Raw genomic sequence first — 17772 nt, forward strand, 5'->3', positions numbered from 1 at the left:
TGTTGGGCATTTGGGACGCTTTCTGGTTTTTCACTAATGCTAACAACATATACAGATATATATATATATCTTTGTATCCTTGTGTTTTTCTGTATGGTAAAATTCCTAGTGGAATTGTTGAGTTAAAGTGTGTGCCTCAGGCAAGTTTTAAGCCTGGAAATTTCTTAGTAATCCACTTAATATTATCATATAAAATGTTTTTCTATTATTGTTCTTCTCTCACTTTCTTAGTATGTAGCAGTATTGTGAAAGATGGAAGAAAAACTTGAGAAAGAAGGGAATGTGGTGAATTGTATGGGACACTAGATGTTTTCATGGAATATGAAGACTCTAAGCCACAGTTAGAAGAATAGAGGTCTAGACTAATTATCCACTGAGAATAGCCATGGTAAGGGAGAAGAAAAAAGAATAACTGTTGCCTACTACATTGCTTAGTGCCCACGTAGCCTCTGATGCTCTGTTGTAAGTGTAAGAAATAGAAAATTTTTTTCCCTGTTAGGTTTTGTTTTCCTGAGTATATTTTAGTCTCTTTTTCGATCCTGAATATTTTCTCTGTGTTACAAATATCTGTGAATAATCCATAGATCTGAGAGGTTCAGAGAGCTCATTTTAGGGAGCTAGGACAAATCTGGAGCTGTGTGGATTTGTTGGAGAGGAAGGACGTCCTGGTGAAGATGGCGCCTTCTTTGGTCATGCCTGGTTTGCCATCTCTTGGCCTCTTTTTCCTGTATAAAATGAAAGAAGACCTGGCCTGTAGATGATTGTTGTGGTCTCTTTTCGTTTCTTATATTTTGAGTGTGGATGATTGAAGAAGGCCGTGAATCTGTGTGAAGAGCACCCTAAGCAGCTATGAGGGGTCCCTTAAGAAACTAAAAAGGCAGGTTCAGTGGTATCCCCTTGGGAGGGCAGCCGTTGAGCAGATGATGACTGATTCAACAGCCTCTTTGCCTTCTCTCAGAACAGAAACACTGGTGGTAGTCTGATAAGCATATTGTGTAGTACAGATCTCCTGGTGAGTTAAATGCCCTTTATTTTTCATGTCTCCGGAGTTCGCCTCAGCAGGGAGATGCCATGGGAGAGCTGGATTTACTGTCTTTCACAGTATTCCCCACATTAGTGCTAGTTTGTGTTTGTCCATCTCTGTCTCTCTCAGATTATCTCCTGCTGCATACTACGCCCAGAGGATGATCCAGTATCTCTCACGGAGAGACAGTATTCGCCAGCGCTCCATGCGCTATCAGCAGAACCGTCTCCGTTCTTCCACCTCCTCCTCTTCCTCAGACAACCAGGGCCCATCAGTAGAGGGAACCGACTTGGAGTTTGAGGACTTTGAGTAAGTACCTCCTTAGCTTGTTTCTTCCCTGTCCTCCCAGCTGTGTGTGCTTCCCCGTTGACCGCTGTCTAAGCAGCAGGGGTTGACATTTTTGCTTCAACCCCCTAAGTTATTATTTATGAGTTATAGGATGGGGTGAGGGAAAGGGGGTTAAAAGGCACAGCCCCCCCGCACCTCCCCACCTCTGGCAGTTGTGCTGCTGATTCACCGGAGCCTGTGGGGAGAGACAACCCATTGGCCCCAGGCCAGGCTGGAGAAGATGGTGCCGCTCGTAGGCAGCGCTTCTATTTCCCTTTCGCATGAACAGTGGCTGTGGAAGTGCTTCTCATGGCCTGTCTTCACAACAACAAGGAGACAGGATGGTGGGTATTTTTTCCTTAAGCAGAGTAGGTATAGAGACTAGAGATAATGAGAATGCCCAGATTTCCCTAAAGACAGTTCCTTTTAGTACCCTTGAATCACACGGATTCTTTGAGGTCCTACTCCATTGCTTAAACTTTCTCCCTCCCCCCACCTCTCCCATAAGGATCCTTTGAAAGTTGCCTGTCAAATTAATGTGGTGGCTTGAGAGGTGATTCCTTGCTCTTCTGGTGTTTTTGAGTGGTTGATTGGAGGGCGGGGGTGAGCTGGAGGAGCAGGGTCAGCCCCACGCACAGGATTAAACCCCTCCGTCTCACTGCTGTGTTTGAATTCTCTGACCTGCTGCTCCTGACCTTTCTAGCCATTTGTTGTGTTTCTTTCCATTTTCAAACTTCCCTGGCTTATATCAAATTGGACATTTGGCTCTTGTTTTGATTTCCTATATTTTGATATTCTCAAACATGCAAAACGAGTGAGAGAGAGGTGTTTTAAGGCTTATTTTTTTCTCCTTTTATACTGGAATAGGACAGCCTGTCAGTCATTTTCCTTTTTTTCCCCTCTCCATTTTTTTTTTTTAAAGATTTTATTTATTTATTTGACAGAGGGAGACATAGCGAGAGCAGGAACACAAGCAGGGGGAGTGGGAGAGGGAGAAGCAGGCTTCCTGCTGAGCAGGGAGCCCGATGTGGGACTCGATCCCAGGACCCTGGAATCATGACCTGAGCCAAAGGCAGACGCTTAACGACTGAGCCACCCAGGCGCCCTCCCCTCTCCATCTTGACATAGCCTGGTCAGGTCTGGGATATTAAGAGTTCTTGCCTCCCTTTCGACTTTTCCTCTTCTGTGAGCTGAACGGATGGTTCCCCAAGAGTCACCTTGCAATAGAGCTTTAAGATGCGTTGGAGAAATCTCTCTGCCAAAGATGACTAAGAAGGTGGAAACAACCTTTATACCAATTTGCCTTCCAGTTATGGTTCTTAAACACACTAGCAATTGTGTACTTGGAAGCAGAAGGCAGACTGAATGGGCGGTTCATTTGTCTGGGGAAGATGTAAACGTGAAAGAAATGCAGGGATGCCCTGAAGGAGCTGCAGTGGCACGTGGAGCAGGGGTGCTGGTCCTTTCTCATCGGCTGCCCACTGGCTCCTAGCCCGAGTCATTCTCCCTTCAGTCCACTGTAGGGGAAGGTGGGTGCATATACTGGCCGGAAGGGGAAAGACAGTCTCCACTCCCTCAGTCAGGCACCCACCAGGAGTGAAATATGTTCCCCTGCAGGTTATGATTATTTTTTCAGCACTGGGGTCTATTCGGGGAAGCAGTTTCAAGTACACGCCAAGACTGCGGGGACTTAGTACCACTGAAAAGCCTCAGTAATCCTGGGGAGCTCTGGGAGTTGGTGCAGATCGCATAGCCTCCCTCCGTGCACGTTGGGAAGGCTGTGTTACCTCTTTGCAGTGGTGAAACGTGGCGCTGATGCCTTTGAGCTGTATCTTGCCTCGTGACTTGTCCTTCACAATGGAGTTCTGGGTTAGTTTGAAATGTTCTGTTCTCATCTTACCTTCTCTTTCTTCTGCTACCACCTCCTCCCTCTACTCTTCCTTCCCCCTCGATTTTCCTGTGTCAGACTGCCTCCTCCTTGTGCTCCCCACAGCCCACCTGTGCTCTCACCTCCCCGCTGGCTTCAGCACGACCTGAATTTACATCACCTTCCTCACCTTTCCTACGCTGACTTACCGTTGTTTCTCCCTAGGGGTCTTCCGTTGCTCCCTGATTAGTAACGATGGGCCGATTTCTCTCATGCCCCTCTGAAAGTCCTTCACCCGGTGTTTGCCTTTCTTTTTGGGCTGATGCAGACTGTAATCTTGTTTTTAATAACAGCTGTGGATTAGTCACTTCAGTATTAGTAGTCCAGGTCTCCTAGTGAAGGAAGTTGCCAGCTGGCTGATGCTGAGTTACTGTCTGTTCATTCTTTCTGTCTCTTCCCTGCCCTCCTCCTTCCTGTTGTAAACTGAGTGCTGCTTGGGGTTGCTTCTCTTCTCTTAATTTCTAGGTGCTGGGAGGTGGGAGTGAGTGAGAAGTGAGGGAATGTACCGACCCATTTTAATTTCTCTGCCCCAATCCTTGTCCTTAGCTTTGATAACTAGAAGGAAGGTTAGAAGCTTGTACAATCATAATTTATAGTTCTTTCAGGTACAGAGAAGCAGGTAAGTTAGACACGGCCTGGAATCCTCCTAACACTTAGGGTGCCATTAAGAGAGACTGTTCTACTGGTTTCCTCGCCTTCATAGTACACCATACTCCTGCCTTTGCCGTCCCACTTCGACATCTTCAGCTCTCTTCCCATTTGCTAAGCCAGGGATCATTTTCCCATCCTCTATCTTGTCCCATCTAGGTGTATAGAGTCGCCACATCCCATCTTTTTTGGTTCTTTTCCCTCATGTATTGAATGAAAGATATCAGCTATAGTAATATTTTTCATATGTATACTAATTTATAACATACAAAACATTTGTAATATAAATATATTAATATACTTTGTATATATATTTAAAATCTTTTTTTTTCATGAATAGTTGGGTTTATTTCAACAGTGGGTTTGAAACCCTCGCCTTAGGCAAGAGACTACAGTAATTATACCAGGAATGGATAATTTCCTACACTGTCAAATATATAAAAGTTCCTCTTGCACTTTCCTCAGCACTGATCAACAAGCAGATTCAGTCCACATTTGCTTTGATCATTCTACTGAGTTAACCCAAGCTTTTTCTTCAGAGACTCTGGCATTTCAGGTGGAGGAGGGCGAGGGATCCTGAAGTAGACCTTCACAGAGTCATAGATGAACCACTGTAGTGAAGTCAGAGTGCCAATCATGATGATATGGGCAAAGAGTCCCTTCCATACACCTTTAAATCCAAGTCTCTGAAGAACTTGAGAAGCACTGCTACCTTTCTCCTTATTCAACACAGATACCACGGAATCAGCAGGGTGAGAATTGCACAGAAGACTCCAGCTATGTAACCTGCCACAAATGTTACAACCACTTGTTCTGCCTTTGAACATTCACTTCGGGGCTTAGGAACCACAAACTTGTACAATGCTTCAACAGTACGTTCAAAGCAGGCAAATTTCATCATGGTGTAGGGTATCTGTCTCATCCAGAGAGGGGCAACTCCCTTGTAGAATGTTTTTAAGGCTTTTTCCTTATACATTTTGGGAGCTGCATCCCTCAAAGTGTTGGCATAACCTGGTTGGGTTTGAATTCGAACCTTAGCAGCTTCCTTAGGAGCCAGGGCAATGTCAGCAAAGAATTCAGCACTGGCAGAAGCAGCCAAATACAGTGATGTGCGCCAGAGATCGGCATTTCTCCTCCCCAAGCATGTTGCTATACAAGACTTTGAAAACTTCATAAAAGTTTTGCAGAGCCCCTGCATAGAGTAGCCAGTGAAAGTCGGAGCCCATCCTTTAGCCAAACCACGAACACCATTCTCTTTAAGTGTAACTGAGAATCCATTAAATATGCCCTTGTACTTCTGGGGGTCCACCTGCATACGGAATTTCACTAAATCCAGAGGAACGACAGCAGTGTGTGTCAGACCACAGCGTAAGACCCCACCAAAGCCACACAGTGCATAAAACTTCACGGAGCCATATTCACAACTATACTCTTCCACAGAGGCTGCTGCCAGATTGCGGGAATGGTGGGGCGGGCCCGGGGGCCCCGCGGGGCTGCTGCAGGGCCGGTGAGGCCATCGTGTACCAGCCGCAGGTGGGGTGCATTGAATGGGTTCGCCAGATACGCCACGGACGAGAACATCTTTTTCCTAAGATGGCGAACACACAACCACTCACTCGAAAAGGCTATGGCTCTAAAATCTTTTTTAATCCTTATAATACCCTAATGAGGTATTTACTCCATTGTAGTATTTTTTTTTTAATGAGGATACAGAGACTACCAAAATCAGACATGTCTGAGATTCGAGAACAGGAGCAAACATACTTAGTGTCTGGTTTTTATTGTCCTGCAAATTGATTTAAAGATTTTTATTTATTTATTTGACAGAGCGAGAGAGCACAAGCAGGGGGAGCAGTAGAGGAGAGGGAGAAGCAGGCTCCCTGGAGCCAAATGCGGGGCTTGATCCCAGGACCCTGGGATCATGACCTGAGCCGAAGGCAAATGACTGAGCCACCCAGGCGCCCCTGTTCTACAGATTGATTTATTTATTTTTAAAGATTTTATTTATTTATTCATGAGAGACAGAGAGAGAGAGGCAGAGGGAGAAGCAGGCTCCCACGGAGCAGGGAGCCCGATGTGGGACCCGATCCCAGGAGTCTGGGATCATGACCTGAGCCGAAGGCAGACGCTTAACCATCTGAGCCACCCAGGTGCCCTGTTCTACAGATTTAAAAACCTTTAAAAATGGAGGGGCCTGGGTGGCTCAGTTGGTTAAGCATCTGACTCTTGATTTTGGTTCAGGTCATGATCTCAGGGTCATGAGATCAAGCCCCGCATCAGGCTCTGCACTCAGCGGGGAGTCTGCTTGAGACTCTCTCTCCCTCTGCCCCTCCCCTGCATGCCCTCTCACTCTCAAATAAATACTTTAAAAATATATTAATAAAATAAAAACCTTATAAATGATGTAGAACTACATTTGAGCTCTTGCGCTCCCTGAATTTGCTGTGGAAGAAGACTATCTAGATTTATCTCTAGGGAGGATAGCTTTGAAGTTTGGTCAGCATCGGGTTAAATTTTCTGTTGTGTTCTGGATTAATGACCATCTACCCAGGCAGGCATCTTCTCCTGCCATTCATCTCTGTCTGTGGCCAGGATTGAGACTGCAGGGTCCCTGTGTTTATCAAAATGCGCAAATAGGACATCCAGAAACCTGCTGTCAGAAGGTCTGTCCTGAAGTCTTCAGCATCTCTCTTTGCATAAAGATGTTCACAAGCAGGGTAAAGGTGTGGCTGCCCCTGACATTGCTGTCTGCCTGCTTTTGAGCCCAGACCACCTGCTAGAATGTAGAAAGCAAATAAGCATAAGGAAAAATGCCATTTTAATTTTCACCATCCCTTTGGAAAGAGAGGGAGGCTTTTCTGAAGCACTGCAGTTAAGTGCCGTGTCCTAGTCATTGCTGAGGCCTGCACAAGAGGTGGTATGTGTTTGTTGTTCCTGTTATCCTCACCCCCTTCCTCATGTTATCTCTTCTTCTAAATGTAATTATAATCCCAGAATCATCCCGTTTATTCCTGCCCTTCTTGTGTCTTTTTGTAACTGCTTTGCCTTCCAAGGCAAAGAATCCCCTGAGCCGATGACAGAATTAGAGAAGCTTCAGATTGGATCAGTCACAAATACCTCCACCAGCATACCAGCCAGAGGGGAATTATATTCACTTCTTAAAATTGTTGCTAGCACAGAAAAGAGCAAGTTCTTAATTTACCGTTGTGACACTGGGCTGACTTTGGAAAAACATCTCAGTGGGAATTCTAGTCCTTCAGCCTTAAGATGAAGTCACTTTAGGTCTATTACATTTGTTTTCTTCATTTTTCTAATTTATCTGGTTGTATTTGATTTTTTACCCAGAAGTGCATATTGTGACCAAACAGGCAAAAATGTTTCACTGTATGACAGTCATTTCTAGGTGCCAGAGATGGGTTCTGGTTCCTTAGCTTGGCATGAAGTGTTGTGGCAGGACCACATACACACAGACAGCCTCATGCAGAAAGAGTTCCTCCTTTTATAGTCCCCGTTCTAGACACCTTCTGGCAAGGAAGTTGTTAAAAGGTCTTTTGGTCTGTGATGTAGCTGAGGATTCTGAAGGCTGTCACTCTGCTCTGCCATCTGACTGGGCTGGCTTAAGAGAAGTTGCTTGCCTTGAGTTCAGAATTTAATATTCTTCACCTGCTCTTTTCCTGTAACTGAAATTTAGTTGAGCCATGGCAAAGAAAATACGTGAAAACCAAACAGTACTACCGTTATCATCCGTGTATAGGTGAAATCCTGGCAGCTTTGTGAGACTCCTATATTTGCTTCAAGTTCTTGTGGCTAGGAATTCTGGTAGAGTGAAGCTACGTGTCCTTGGTACTACTTGCTCCTGCTCTCTCTTCTGTGCCCAGAATTTCCAGGACTCCTGTGGGAGTCAGTGACTACTAATAACAGATACATAACTGTAGCCAAGAAAGGGCAGGGTAAATCTTTAGAGAGTGTTCTTGTCTACTTCATTTTGAAGAGGAGTTGCCTTTGTTCCTTCCTTTGACTTACAAACCATAGACTCTTTGATATTAGAAATACAAGAGAAATTCTAAGGAAACACACTTTAAAGTTATTCTCTTTATAGACTGGAACCTGCTACAACAGTCGGGAATCAGGCTAGAAGACTAGAAGTAGTTCCTAAAGTGGGATGAGATAAGAAACTGTTCTCTTCCTTTTTATTAGAGAGTTTTAAATTTCACTTACTTGATTTTCATAGTGGTTGATTGTTCTTTTTATAAGGTCGGTTTATAAAAGAGAAAGTTATATGTCTTAAAATAGGACTGTCACTTCTAGATATACTTGGGAGAAAGACAAATGCACAGTCATAGAAACATGAAATAGCATGGAGTATTTCAGAAATTCCCTTGTTGATAAATTTGGCTAGACTGTAAAGTCCAGGATATGTGGCAGGTGAGCCCCGAGAGTTAGAGTGACACCAGATCTTCGGCGAGTCTTGTGTACCTTGCAAAGGAGGTGAACTTTTATCTTGTAGGTCAAGGGAGTCATTGAAGAGTTTTAGACTATGAAATAATGTGAGCAGATTTTTACATAATAACTTACAAGACAGACTGTAATAAGGTAGCACTAAAATACAGAGCAGCATTCTCTGAAGGGAAGAGAGTATTTGGGGAGATGTGAGGAGTCTTCCTGGGTTTCAGCTGGGTGGATAGACTGGATGAATTGATGTGGAGGATGAGCGTGGGGAAGGAAATTCTAGGAGATTCTAAGGGAATAGCTTAAGCAAAAGTTCAGAGATTGAAGATTTACAGGGTTTGTTTGGGGGAGCCTGAATAAATCTGTGGCTAGAGCTACAGAGTGTTTGTAATGTGAAAGAGAAGATCCAAAAGGCCTGAACCGAGGGCCTGGAATGCCCGGCTGAGAAGTTTGGACTTTATTCTTATCTGGGGGCAGCCATTACTAAAGAAGTATTTGAGGTAGCTACCTCTGACAGCATTCGTTAGGGTGACCTAAAGTGGCAAGTATGTGGTGGGATGCAGGAAAACCAGTTAGGAAGCAGTGGGCAAAATATAGGAGAGGACACTCGGACTGGACGTTATGTGTTGGGTGTAAGAGGTGTGTTTTCTAAGAGTGGGGCCAGTTTGTGAACATTCCTGGGAAATGAGCTTTGAGAGCTCGGCTGTCTCACTTCCTGTTTCTCCAAATGAAATGTTGCCTGAGTCCTTTGTGACTCCTACTTGAGCCAGTTTTGAACTAAGTTGGTAAAACAGCAAGTGACTCCTAGAGCAGCTGTGGTGGGAACTGGGATCACTTGTCAGTGCCCGCTGCCCCCATAGCCTGACAACTCTTGTCTAGAGAATTGCCCTGGGTTCTGGTTTAGGCTGAGCCAAATTTGTCATTTGATTTTGGGCAAGTCCCTTTCCCACCCTAGGCCTCAGTGTCTGATCTGTAAAATCAGAGGGGATAATCTCTGAAGTTTAACCCTGAAGCGCTCAGATCTTTGTGGGAGCTGACTACCTTAGATGAACTTCCCTTGTGTTCAGCAGAGGCAGAATAATGAAAAATCTCAGAGAAGTGAGGAGACTTCCTGAGGATTAGGGACAGGATATCTGGCACCTGGAGAGCCCCAACATGTCTCTAAAATATATGCCTACCTGAATTCTAGCTCTTTCCTGAGGATTTTGAGCCTATTGCTTAGAAATATAGACTATTGCTTGGCAACTTCAGAATTAGCATTCTTTCTGGGCAAGTAAAATATATATGAATATTTATTATAAGGAATGCTAGAAGAGAAAGAAGAGGGAATATGTATGGATTGTACTTGGGCATAGCATGGGAAAACACAGAAGGAAAGAGTTAAACAGCCAGGCGGGGAGGAGGGGGGAAAGGAGGACATAACCACTTAGAGATCTAGATTTGTATTCTTAAAATAAAATGTACAATAGGAGTATGGAATGTATGCAAGTGAAATTAAAGGTAGAATAAGGGAGGAGAGGAATTTGTAAACGGTAATTATCTTTTTCCTTAGGGAAAAGTTAAGGCTCTGCAGTTCCAAGAGACATGTGCTCTTAGGTATCCCTTATGAATGACACCCACGGGCCCTGTGCCTTCCTCCCAGAATCTAAGCCTTTACACGTGTGCACAGTCCTTTGGCAGTAGAGACAGGGCCCTCGGTTTCTTACTAAGAGCACCTGGGTAAGGAAAGGACTTGTGCCATCCAGGGACAGGAATACCAGCTAGGCCTTCTATTGTCTGGAGATTGAGTAAAAACAGAAGAGCATAGGAAAACACTTATTTTTTTAATAGTCTAATTCTCAGCGAAGTCAACTGTATTGTCAAGAGGACAATGACCTTTTGAGCTTTTTGCTGCAAGAGCTGCATTTATAAAGGCCCGAGTCAGAGCCATTTGTCATGAGGAGTAATGACAACCTGACTGTCTGGTCAGGACTCAGACAGCAGTCTGTAGGTGTGTTTTTCATTCCTTTAAATTACAGCCTCTCTCTGAGGCAATTAATCCTAGGCGTTTAACAAGAGTTGCTGCTGTGTGTCTCTCCCTTGTTCCAGAGATGCATTTTCTTGTATTTGGCATTTGTCTCAGATGCCTATTGTTTAAGGGTGTTTTTCTCCTTATAAAATCTTTTACAAGAAAATCTTATTTTCTTCCCCCTCTCCTTCCCAAATACCCCTCTGAGAGTTAATCAGAGATGCACAGAATTCAACAGCTGGGAAAGCCATTAATAACTCCACCAGCTTCTGTCCTGCTGGCTTAACGGCAGCTTCTGGCTGATGAAATTGATGAGGATTTCTCTGGTGTTTCCCTGAAAAGCAGTTTGGTGACAAAGAGTCCTCCTGTGAAGGAGGAGCAGTACCAGCATATTTGCATATTCTGCTCCTTACTGGCTGTGTTTGTTTGCTTTATTTTCCTCAAGTCCCCTTGGGAGAGGGCACAGGCTGTGTTCCATTCAGCCCCGGTACAGAGCACCTTCGCCATTCCTAAGGTGAATGGCCTGTCTGGGTCTGCCTTTCCCCCTGCTCATCTGGCAGACAGCCTCTGGGCCACGTACGTTCAGTCTCTGCCTCACTCACTTGGCCTCCTTCAGCCTGTGCAGCCTCGCCTCACGTTGATCTTACAGACAGCACTGAAGTGAGTGGCAGAGTCTGTGTGGCTTTCTAAATGCAGCATTATTTTAAGTACTTTCAAGTCCTTAGCCCTTTTCTTGGAACTCTTAGCACTCTCCCTTTCCCCTTCTCCTATTTTCCATCCCCGCTGCAGATATCCTATGCACTGAAATTGGTTTCCTCGGCCACACTGCTTACTTCAGAATCCTCCCTTCTTTCTATACTACAGAATCTAGGGTCATGAGTTGTTCTTTTCATCTCTAGTTTACTTGGAGCTGTGCCTTTAGTTAGGGATTTTTGTGGTCGGTACTAATTCCCAGAGCCTTTATCCCTCTCTTTGCCTCACTTGTCCTGCGGTCAAACATTCTGGCCTCTGCCACCTTTCCCATTCCTGTTTTTAGGGTTTTTCCTGGAACAGTGTTGGAGCTGTTTTCTCCTAGATGTTCTTTGTTGTTCTCCTCTCACTGTGTGTTCATCGCATTCCACAGTTTTCTAATCGTTCTGAGGCCCATGCTCTCATTCCTGTCCTTCTATGCTAGAGTCCTCAATGCTTTTAATTTGAAGTCTTCTCTGTATTTTATTGAGATGCCATTTAGCTCCTCCTTCTCCATCATTTGTCAAGATGTTAAGCTGAGGACCAGCAGATACATCTCCACTCATTGTATAACATCTCTCATGTTGCCGAATGTGACCATCAGTCTGAGACTTTGTGTCTGAGCCAGCTGATCTCATTTGTATTTTCCTATATATCCCCCCAGTAATCTGTGAATACTATAAAGCCATTATCTTTGGCCATGTTTTTTGTCCCAACCCCCTTTTTCAAATGGAAGGAGAAACTGAGTCAGAAAGGAGTTAGATTGGGGGCGCCTGGATGGCTCAGTCGGTTAAGTGTATGACTCTTGATTTAGGCTCAGGTCATGATCTCAGGGTCATGAGATCACGCCCCGAGTTGGGATCTGTGCTGAGCGTAGAGCCTGTTAAAGGTTCTCTCTCTTTCTCTCCCCCACCCCACCCCTGCTTGTGCACTCTCTCTCTAAAAAGAGAAAGAAAGAAAGTAAGTTGTTTGTCGGTTTTAATAACAACGAAAAGAGGCTTGTGAATCATGTCGAAGGAGCCCAGATTTCCCCCCAGCCCTGACGTATTTGTCCAATTTTCTAAATTGTCTTCCCTGTGTCCTTTCACCAAGGCTTGTGCCGTCTTTGAGCACTGGCAACTGCTGATCAGAATGATCTAGTGCACTGGCTTCTCCTTCCCTGCTCTTCAGCCCTGCTGACGCCAGATAGAGACCTGTTTGTTGTCCAGGGGGAGAGGGATCTTTGGACCTTGCAGAAGCCAGTTGTCAGCTCCACAGTGTGATTGATTCTGGGAAGGCAGCTCTCTCTCAGAGCTATGGAGGAAGCGCTTGCATTTATCCCATGGTGCTCCTTTCTCTGGCTTAGTTTCTAACCTTTTGAGGCTTAGGACCCTTTTTAACTTCAAAATATTTTCTAACTTTTCTCATAATTAACTGTACTTTTGGTGCCCATTGATAAGTAAAATATGCTGTTATGAAAAGCTGTCCAATTCATTTGTACTTTTTTTTTTTAAAGATCTATTTATTTGAGGTGGGGGAGGGAGAACATGAGCGAGCCTGGGGAGGGGCGGGGGCAGAGAGAGAGAGAGAATCCGAGAATCTCAAGCAGACTCCCCACTGAGCTGGGAGCCTGACTCCGGGCTTGATTTCACGACCTTGCGATTATGACCTGAGCCGAAATCAAGAGGCGGACGCTCAACCGACTGAGCCACACAGGTGCCCTTCATTTGTACTTTAAAGTGAGTTGGTACTTTGATCAAAATTTGAAGCTACATATATTTGAAAAATAGTAATATATTAGCTTAATTTGAGAACTATCTCATTTGTTTAAGAGACTCATTTTTTTCTGTATGCATGTGGCTACCAAGATCTTATAACAATTTGTGGGCTCCCCAGAGCTGCAGTCTACTGGTTAGGAACTTCTGATTTCATTGTTCTTTTTAATAACCTTTTTACTTTCCATATAGTCTCTTCTTTTCTCTTTCTCTCTTTCTGTCTCTCCCCTTTCCTCTCCCTTCATCTGTAGAGTTTCAAGTCAAGGGGATATGATATGTTAAGGAAAACAATAGTATGCCTTCTCTTTGGGGAAAATAAAGAGCAAGTACTGACTTTTAATGGATTAGCTTCCAATATCTCTCATATTGATTTCTCTGTTAATGCTCAGCATCCAGTCCCACCAAGATATAAAAACCTTCCTAGGCTTTCATTTCTGGCTTGTAAAGCTCCCAGGGGTCCATTTGAAAGCTAAAGTATTGTCTTAACTTTAGTTCCAGGGCCAGTTTGAAGATGATCTCATTAAGTTGAAGATAATCCAAAGGGAGAATTCAGAAAAAATACCAAATCAAGCGTTCAGAGGTTCATTTATTTTGTGAAGTTGGTTAAGCAGCTAATTAACTGCACTGTCCAGCCGGTGCCCTTTGGCTTATTGTTCCTTTGATGCATTAGAAACTAAGCCACGTGAAGTCCCTGTCTTGTAGGAGGCAGTGGAGTATAGTGGAAAGAGCAAGGGCTTCGGAATCAGATATGCTTTGAATCCTGCCTCAGCCACTTACTAGTTGTGTGACCTTGGGCATTTGCCTTTCTGGTCCTTAGTTTCCATATCTGTAAAACAAAGCTAATAATACCTCTTGGGGTAGTTAGAAGGATTAAATAGGGTAACATGTTAGTAACCTTTATATTAGAGGGGTGCCTGGGTGGCTCAGTCGTTAAGCATCTGCCTTAGGCTCAGGTCAATGATCCCAGGGTCCTGGGATCGAGCCCTGCATCAGGCTCCCTGCTCAGCGGGAAGCCTGCTTCTCCCTCTCCCACTCCCACTGCTTGTATTCCCTCTCTTGCTGTCTCTCTCTGTGTCAAATAAATAAATAAAATCTTTAAAAAAAATAACCTTTATATTAGAACTTAGTAGCTATTTAATAAATGGTGGTTATTACTATTGCTTTAACAGACCATAAAGAAAACACCTAGACTTTTTTCTCTTTACTCGAATGCTTGGGATTACATTGTCTAATACTCTTCATCATTGCCAGTTTTGCAGTCTAAAAAAAGGGACTGCCTAGTCTTTCTCTTGTGTTGTTTTTCTTTCACTTTTCATAAGTGATTTTTTTTCCACATCAAAGACCTAAACAGACTCATTTAGAGATAACCATTTGCTGAATGAAGTTGATGGGGGAATTTTTTTCTTCCTTCAAGATTCCCCAAAGCCAAAGTTTCTCTGTATCTTTCAATCTAGAAAGAGAAGTTTATATATTTCCATTCTGGGTGCCTTGGAAGATCTAAACTTGACTTCCATTTCAGATGTTACAGGGTTCAGAGATCACATTAACTCATGAAAAATCATCCTCCTTCTTACTGAACTGTCAGCAAATGCTCATAAATCTTTTAGTTGAGGTACTCCAGAAATGTAATATATTAATGTGCCATCCAAATTAGTAAGCAAACTGATGACTAATTTCTCTGGGTTCTTCACCTAAGTGTAGAAATTTCGTTTGGGGGAATGTTTGTCTTTTGGGCTGATGGCTGGTTCTGCTTAAGTGACTCTCTTATATATAGTCTTTGTGTTTTCTCCAGGGACAATGGTGACAGATCCAGGCACCGAGCTCCACGCAATGCCCGAATGTCTGCACCTTCACTTGGACGCTTCGTTCCAAGGTAAGAGCTGGGTAGTCAGCCTTTGTGAGGGAGCCTTTATGAGAGCCTGGCATTTCGTTTTTAAACGCACTTTCTGGACTGTGGATTCCATATCTGGAATTATTTCCTAGTGAGCCTATAATCCAGCCCTGCCACCTAAAGACTTGATAGGCCACAATGAAAAGAGATAGAAAAGTGCCTGGGGAGTATCCTATTCAAGATTAGAAGCCTGCAAAACTGCAGAAGAAAGATCAGGAAGGAGATACAAGTCTGCAGAAGGACAAATTCCAGGAATTTTTACAATGTGCTGGGCTTCTGTGGATTCCTAAGTTGAGTGGATCCCTTAGCCTTGATTATTGGGGGCAGGTGGATAGTTTATCTCCTTTGTTTTATGGTAGTCTTTCTAGACTTTTCACACGTGGTTCCTTCTTGTAGGCGTTTCTTGCTGCCTGAATACTTGCCTTATGCGGGGATTTTTCATGAACGTGGACAGCCTGGCTTGGCTACTCACTCTTCTGTTAACAGGGTACTGGCAGGTAAGGAAATGTTTCTTTGGATTTTGAAAAGTTGAAGGCGCGGGGAGCCAAATAAAGCTTTTCCCTCCTTTACCTATGTTGATGTAATGGCATCTTGTCATGTGGCTGAATACTCTGTTTTGAGGTCTTGTACCCAGTTCCTTACTTCAAGGCAGGAAACTAGAATAGAGCGAAGCTATTTATCTTGCCCATTCCCACTTCCTTCAAACATCTTTTTTTTTTTTAAATTGTTTAAACTCTTTGTTTCTTAATCCAGCAATTAGATTCTAGCTATGCTTTTAATTGAATGATAAAGGTGTCTTGTTCATGTTTTGGTTGGTGAGATACTCATGAACCAGATCCTGTGATTTAATTAGGAACTTAATGCACACCTCTTCAACCCTTTGCTCATCTGCCAGCAGATGGAGTTTCCAGGCACTGTGGAATCTTCCAGGGGAGGAGGAGGAGGAGGAGAAGAGACCCATAAGGCTGGCTCAGAAACCTCAGAAACAGAAAATGGGCTGGACAATGCCAGCTGAGCCAGTTTTATGGTGGCTGAATAGCTTAGTGACCAATGTTTTTGGCCTAAGCTACATGGTGTGACCAGGCTCTCAGATGTAGTATGTGCTGCTGCTTCTGGGCAGTGTCTAGAGAAGGAAACAAAGCAGAATTCTGTTTTTTTCTGACAAAGGTTATTTCCCCATCACACTCTTTCCTCCACTTGCCCGTCATCTCCACTGCCAACCTCTAAATTTATGTAAAGGCATAAAAGGTATAAAAATCAATCCATGTTTAGGTGTGTCTTTAATAAGCATCTATTAAAAATTTCTTAAAGATACTATGTTTTGGAAAATCTGGGCCATGTAGTGGTTAAAGGTAAGAAGGGATCTGGGTGAGGCAGTAACACCGTCAGCCTGGGAGAATGTGATTTCTAACCAAGCTATGACAGCTGGAAGGCCACAGGATCTCTGGTCTCCCACTGGGTCTCTCCTTGACCCAGTGTCAAAGCCTCGAAGTCCTAGAAACCTCAGTGGTTTCTCTGCTAGCCACCAGACTCTTTGTCGGCCCAGGCTTGGCCAGGGAGCAGACTGTATCTGGGTCCCCTGACAACCTTGTCTGAGGACCTCTGGCCCTCGTGGGTAAACAGACGCCGTGCCTCAATGCCTCTCCATGCTTGGTGTTTCTGTGTGGCTTGGCTGATGGCATGTGGAAGCTCCTCACTGGCAGATAATCACTTGCTGTCAGGCAATACTATAGAGCTCTTCTCCACCCTTTGTTCCAGACATCTGCCTCCATCACCCCACACAGCACCTCCTGTTCCTCTACTGCTAGAAAATCTCCTGTTTCCTTGGCATTTAGCTTTGCTTGGGAACAGCTGTATGTTTATTTATTCCTTAGATTTAAGAACTCTATCGCCATTTCCTGTTTCCTACTTTATGCCCAGAGGTCTGACCCCCAAATGGCCCACTTTTACTTATGGATACTTTTGAATATAGGGGTTGTGTTCCAGCAGGCAGCTGTTAACAGATATCAAATCCACTGAGAAAAGTTCTCTAACAAAGAATGCAAAGTATCTCAAGGGGAAGGAAATCTAGATTCTCAAGAACCTCACTCTTGCATTAGGTTAGCAGATGGTTTCCATCCACAATTAAACCAGTTTCTTCTGTTTTCTCAAGATACACGTTACAGAGAACCTATTGGTCTTTTCGTAAAGGCCCTCAACGTTTGTAGATACAGGTTTCCAAAAGTGGAGTGTTTCTACAAAACCTTATGCAAGCCAGAATGGTGCAAAGCGAAGAAGCAATTACCATTAATTTATATGGAAAAAATTTTAGTAATCCCAAACCCAAAAAATAACCTCTCTCAGGCTTTTCTGATACCTTAGGACACATCTTGTTAGTGGCTGCACAAAATAAATTGACATAAAGCACAGATGTGCTCACAGACACAGTTCAAAGCTGTGGCAGCTTGATGCTCAAAGTGCATGCTGCCTTTGTAACAGCTCACTGTAAAGCAAACGCTGAACGCTATTTTCACTTTTTACCTTTTTTCGTAAGAGTGAAAATCCTCTTCAGATTTCCTTCAGTTAGCGAAAACAAGGTACTAATGTTGGTCTTTTGTAAAAGTGAAGTGGTATAACACAAACTTTCAAGAAGTGGCGGGGGGCTACCTGTGTTTGGATGTCCCTCCAGATTCTGTTGACAGCTGTATTACTTCTATTCATCTCTTGAGAAAATTCCAAGAATAATAACAACAACCAAAAAAAAAAAAAGCCTAACATTTATTGAGCACTTGCTGTATACTAGAGAGTATTTTAAATGCTTTTCCAGTTACATTTCATTTCTTTCTTGCAATAATCCTGAGATAGGTGCTATTACCTAATTAACTGTGGAGGAAACTAAAGCCCAGAAGGCTAACTTGCCCAGGGTGATACAGCTAGAAGTTGAGGAGCCAAAACTGAACCAGGCAGTGGGACTCCAAAGCTTCCTAGTCTGCCTTCCTACAGTTATTTTAAAGGACAAAGTATCAAAGTAGCATG

The 17772-nt window shown here is 43.8% G+C and overlaps 1 protein-coding gene and 1 pseudogene across 8 annotated transcripts in view; one reads left to right on the forward strand and one right to left on the reverse strand.

The window, feature by feature from the left end:
• The window catches only part of AMBRA1 (autophagy and beclin 1 regulator 1), a 171660-nt gene that overhangs the window by 67470 nt on the left and 86418 nt on the right, over positions 1-17772 (forward strand). For 7 of the 8 annotated variants that reach the window (XR_015766670.1, XM_028111350.2, XM_028111349.2 and 4 more), the window contains 3 exons: positions 1154-1333; positions 14659-14739; positions 15154-15254. Coding sequence is in view for 7 of the 8 variants with exons in the window: in XM_028111350.2 (XP_027967151.2) it covers positions 1154-1333; positions 14659-14739; positions 15154-15254 (362 nt within the window). In the remaining variant the exon portion in view is untranslated. The remainder of the gene's footprint in view (positions 1-1153; positions 1334-14658; positions 14740-15153; positions 15255-17772) is intronic. The other variant, XM_088017909.1, reaches the window with a different exon arrangement.
• Positions 4255-5547, reverse strand: LOC114215382 (solute carrier family 25 member 3 pseudogene; annotated as a pseudogene).

Source organism: Eumetopias jubatus, unplaced genomic scaffold, assembly GCF_037043125.1.
Source record: "Eumetopias jubatus isolate StellerSeaLion01/CBP00866 unplaced genomic scaffold, mEumJub1_p1.0 scaffold_13, whole genome shotgun sequence".
Lineage (NCBI taxonomy): Eukaryota > Metazoa > Chordata > Mammalia > Carnivora > Otariidae > Eumetopias > Eumetopias jubatus.